We start from the raw sequence: 4,779 nt of genomic DNA, 5'->3' as shown, positions 1-4,779 counted from the left end.
GACGGCAGGAGGCGAGTCAGGGCCCCCGCGAGCCCAGACCCCCAGCTCGGGCCTCTCCCCTCCCTCCTGGCTCCTCCCCTCCGCCCTCTCTGCCCTCCTCCCGGCCGCCTCTGTCCTGGTGGTCTCCAAACTTCCTTCCACCGTCTCTCCGCCAGCCCCTCCCGCGGCTCCCTGTGGATCTGCCTTCTCCCTGTCCCCGCGCCTACTGCTGCCCCCCCCGTGCCTGTCCCCCTTTTCAATCTGTTTCTGAGTCCCCCCCTCTGCCCCTCCCGGCCTCCCCTCTCCAGGTCTCCCCATCTCCGTGTCTGGCCCCGCGGCCGGCTGGGAGCCCACCTTGAGGTTCTCGTGGTTGAGGTCCGTCTTGTGCTTGTCGGTGGGTTTGTAGCCCCCGTGTCGGTCCTGGATGATGGGGTCGAAGAGATCCTTGAAAACCGTGTAGGACTCCTCGTCCCCGGCCACGCAGCCCACGGTCATGATGAAAGGGTGGCCTGGGGGGTGGGACTGACATCAGAGGTGCTTGTCCCTGTGTGTGTGTGTGTGTGTGTGTGTGTGTGTGTGTGTGATGTGTACGGGGGGGGGGCTTCGCTGGGAGAGATTGGGGTGGTATCTGGAGTGAGTAGAATATGCTAGCAGTGGGCAAAGGAGAAAGGGAGTCTTAGGGACTAGGTACAAGGTTCTGGTCCCCAAATCATGACATCTTAGCCTAAAGTACTAGTAATAAAAACCCTGAAAGACCTAATTATGGGTTGGGGGCAGCTTGTAGCCCTTGATGCTGCAGCCGGTGTGCACAGTGCGTACAGTGATAGAGCATTTGCCTGGCAGGTGCAAGACCCTAGGTTCCATCTCCATCATGGAAAAAAAATTCAAAAAGAATTGCCAAGTGCAGTGGCACATGCCTGTAATCCCAGCAGTTTAGGAGGCTGAGGCAGGAGGATCACAAGTTTGAGGCCAGCCTCAGCAATTTTGCAAGGCCCAAAGCAACTTAGACCTTGTATCAAAATAAGAAATAAAAATTCTGGGGATGTAGCTCAGGGGTAGAGCGCCCCTGGGTTTAATCCCCAGTACTCCCTGGCAGTCCCCCCAAAAGGAGCAGCGGCTGGGTCTCTTCAGTGGAAGAGCGCTGGCCCAGCATTCACGGGGTTCCAGACACCAGCAGGAGAAGCAGAGGACTGGAGTGGGGGGGGGGGCCTTCCGGGTTTCAGGGTGAGTTGCTGCAGGAAGGGACTGGGGCTCTCCAGGCGGCTCCAGGAGTCCTTAGAGAAAGACCCTGGATGCTGGGAGTGCGCACGCTGCAGGCGGCGGCTCAGCGCCGAGCCCTGGGCGTGCGTGGGCCCTGGAGCTTTCCCAACATGGGCCCCCATTTTTCAGGGGAGGAAACTGAGGCTCAGGAAGATTCCGTGACCTCCTCAGGGGCCTCACTTTATAATTGTGCACAGTGCCATGTGCCCGCACTCACCGCGCGCTTTCCGTGTGTCGCTCATTTGGAGTATCTCACAACTGCCCCAGAGTGTGTCCCCATGTACAGACGGGAGGACTGAGGAGGGGGTGGGGCTGGCTGGTGGCCTCCAGCCCCCCCCCCNCCCCCCCCCCCCCCCCCCCCCCCCCGTCCTGACCGTGCTCCATGGGCGGCTTACCTGGGTTGTCCACACCTGTCTGGATGACGTCATCCAGGGTGAAGCCCGATGGCGTCTCCTTGTCCCGCAGCTTCTTGTACAGGTCAGGGGTCAGCACCTTGGCCATGTGGTTGTTGTGCTTGCTGAGGTCTGGGTATTCCTCCTCAGACTTGAAGTTCAGCTTGAACTTGTTGTGGGTGTTGCCGAACGGCATGGTGGCTGCGGGGCAGAGAGAGCAGGTGGAAGGACAACGCGTGTAGTTTTAAACTGCACGTTTCTTTCCAGGCCTGTCGCTCCCAAGTTTCTGGGCATCTGTCAATCTTAAACTCACCATCAATTCACCCACTTTTGAAAATTGTGCGCTGTTAACTAGCCCACTGAGCAACAGACTAAGAGAGGTGTTTTAAGAAGTGTAAAATCGCCGTGCGGTGGCCCTCGCCTGAAATCCCAAAGGCTTGGGAGGCTGAGGCAGGAGGATTGCGAGTTTGAAGCCAGCCTCAACAAACGTGAGGTGCTAAGCGACTCACTGAGATCCTGTCTCTAAATAAATACAAAATAGGGCTGGAGACGTGGCTCAGTGGTCGAGTGCCCCCCGAGTTCAATCCCTGGTACAAAAACAAACAAACAAAAACCCTCTGTGCTTCTGATACATTCCTTCCTAAATTCATTTCTGCTCTGTTTGTCAAAAACCCTGCTTGTCCTCAGTTGAGGTCCTCCTCTCTGGGAACTCCTTGGACCTCCCTGGTGACAGTGTTGGCATGGGGATCCTGGTGGTAGGCAGGTGAGGAAGATTGGCTCCGATCTGGCAGAGAACAGCTAGGGAACCAGGCAGACTGTGGGGCTTGGAGCAAGAGCGGTCCCCTCTGCGCCTGCATCCTGTCAGGAAGCATCTGGAGTCTTAGGGCCCTGATTCTGACGCATCTGGGCTAGGTGAGCCCGGTCTGCTAACCTTGAAAGAACTCATTTTCTGGGTAACAAGAGGGAACCCCCAAGTCAGAAAAACACCGTGACATAGAGAAGAATGTAGGTTCTGGAACCAGATGGCCTGGGTTCAAATCCCAGCTCTGCTATTTATGACTAACTGTGTGCCCTTGGGCAAGTTGTTTAACCTCTCTGTGCCTCAATTTATTCATCTGTAAAATGGGGATTGATAACAGTGCTCACTTCATGGGAGTATTGAAAGGATTCAATGAGTTAAATGCAGGTCAAGCACTTGGGAGGGCCTGGCACACCGCACACCTACTTTTGTTTGGCTATTGTTGTTACTATTTACAGGTCTGCGTGGAGCCTGGTGAGAAGGTGGAGGAGAGGGCGTAGCTGGGAATGAGGTTGTAAGCAGAGAAGGGACATGGACTTCATGAAGATCCTCAATCAAAAGATGAGGAGCGGGGGCGGGGGTGCTGGGCATCTGTCCCCACTTCTGCCAGCCGCCAACTCTGCAGGGCTCAGTCAGAGAGAAAAGTTCAACCTTGGGGTCAGCAGAGCAGAGTTCAAATCCCACCTATACCATTTCCCTGCTGTGTGACCTCAGGACAATCAATAGGCCTCTCTGAACCTTGGTCTCCTCTGAGTGGAGCCCTCCTACTCGGGTGGCCAAGCCCTGGCGTGGAGTGGGCCCCTGGGACTGCGATTGTTAGTGTTATTGGGCTCGCTAGACCCTGGAAGGAAGAGGGACCCTCCACAGAGATGGTGGAGGGCAGCAACAGGAAGTAGGTAGGGGGTGGAGGCCGGTGAGGTGAGGGTAGGGGTGGGGCCGGAGGGCGGGGACCCGCCAAAGTCCTGGGCACTGCTGTCCAGGGTGGCTATTTTTAGGACCTGGCGGACTCCGGCTTCCACCCCAGCTCCCCCCACCCCCACATTCCAGGTCTCAGCTTGCACCCCGTCAGCAGCCCAGGACAGGTGGGCCAGCGTGGCCGGAGGACAGCATGCTGGCCTCGGGCTCAAGGACATCCCGGGCTTCCAGCCCAGACCTCCCTTCCGAGGGTGTCCCCACCCCCATCCCTGCCAGGGACACCCCAGGGGAGCTGAGGCAAGGTAGTGACCCCCAGGGGACACCCCAGATCTCATGGAAACCGAGGTCCACTGTCACACCTCCAGGCTGGGGCCACACCAAGGCAGAGGCATGCAAAGGAGAGTCACAGAAGTCAGGCACAAGGTCACAGGGACACCACAGGAGCCCATGCCACCCAAGCGCCCCCAGCACCTGCTTTAGCAGCCCCGACAGGTGACATGCAGACACAGACGCCCCCTGGGGCCGGGTACCCAGCTCTGGTGACAGACTGTCATGCGCACAGGCCTGGGCCACCCGCGCCTTGCAGGGGGTGACGGTGAGCAGCTGTCCAGACCCGGTTTGTCCCCGGGGATCCCTCCCCCTGCCCCACAGCTCCTGCTGCAGGAATATCAAGTCGCAGTGGGGACAGGCGGGCCCACGGGCGGAGAGGACTTGGAGCCCCCGTCCACCCCTCACGGCCAGCTCGCCCCAGGGGAGCCCGACACAGGCCCTTCCAGAGCCAGGCCGCCTCCGGCCCCCGGGGACCCTGCTGTGGCCACCCTGACTCCCCGGGCAGTACCTGGTTGGGCTGGGCTGAAGGGGCTCTCTGTGTCCTGCAGGCGACTGTGACCCGGGAGGGGCCTGCAGCTCCGGCCCTATATAGAGGGGCTGTCCCTAGGGAGGGGGCCTGGAGGTGCGGAGCCTCTCACCCCATTGCCCGGGCGCCGTGCCCACCCTGGACCCAGGCGTGCCTCTCGCCCAGCCCATGGCCTTGTATGGGCTGTCCCCGGGCTGGCCCGGCCCCCCATCGCCAAGCCGGTCCCCAGATCAAGTGCTGAGTCGGGCTGGCAGGGACAGCTGGCCCCCCGCCAGGAACATGGGACAGTGACTGCCCATGTCCCGGCACGTAGAAGCCAGTCTCCCCTGGCCCCTGAAGCTGCTGCAACCGCCAGGCCCCTCCTGGGTCCCCACTCAGCCCCCAGCAGCCCTGACCCTGGCCAGGGGCAGCCCTGGTCCTCAGCACGCGTCCTGGGCCAGCACCTGGGGAGAGGAAGCGGTGGCCTCAGGAGAGCCGGGGACCCTGTGAGCCAGAGGACACGGAGCCCCAGAGAGCGGCGACTCGCCTCCTGCCACCCACCCACCAACCTAGGAGGAGGAAGGCCCAAGCCACACCTG

General features: G+C 60.3%; 1 protein-coding gene across 1 annotated transcript in view; it reads right to left on the bottom strand.

Moving 5' to 3' along the window:
• Ckm (creatine kinase, M-type) overlaps window positions 1-4,335 on the bottom strand; it is a 9,812-nt gene extending 5,477 nt beyond the window's left edge. Inside the window, exons 1-3 of the mRNA XM_015496706.2 lie at window positions 4,184-4,335; window positions 1,635-1,832; window positions 334-488 (exon numbers count right to left, since the gene is read on the bottom strand). Of these exons, the coding sequence (XP_015352192.1) occupies window positions 334-488; window positions 1,635-1,827 (348 nt within the window). The 5' untranslated portion in view covers window positions 1,828-1,832; window positions 4,184-4,335. The remainder of the gene's footprint in view (window positions 1-333; window positions 489-1,634; window positions 1,833-4,183) is intronic.
• Between the last annotated feature and the right edge of the window lie 444 nt (window positions 4,336-4,779).

The sequence above is a fragment of the Marmota marmota genome, unplaced genomic scaffold (assembly GCF_001458135.2).
Source record: "Marmota marmota marmota unplaced genomic scaffold, marMar, whole genome shotgun sequence".
Lineage (NCBI taxonomy): Eukaryota > Metazoa > Chordata > Mammalia > Rodentia > Sciuridae > Marmota > Marmota marmota.
This window is presented reverse-complemented; position numbering and strand designations above follow the sequence as displayed.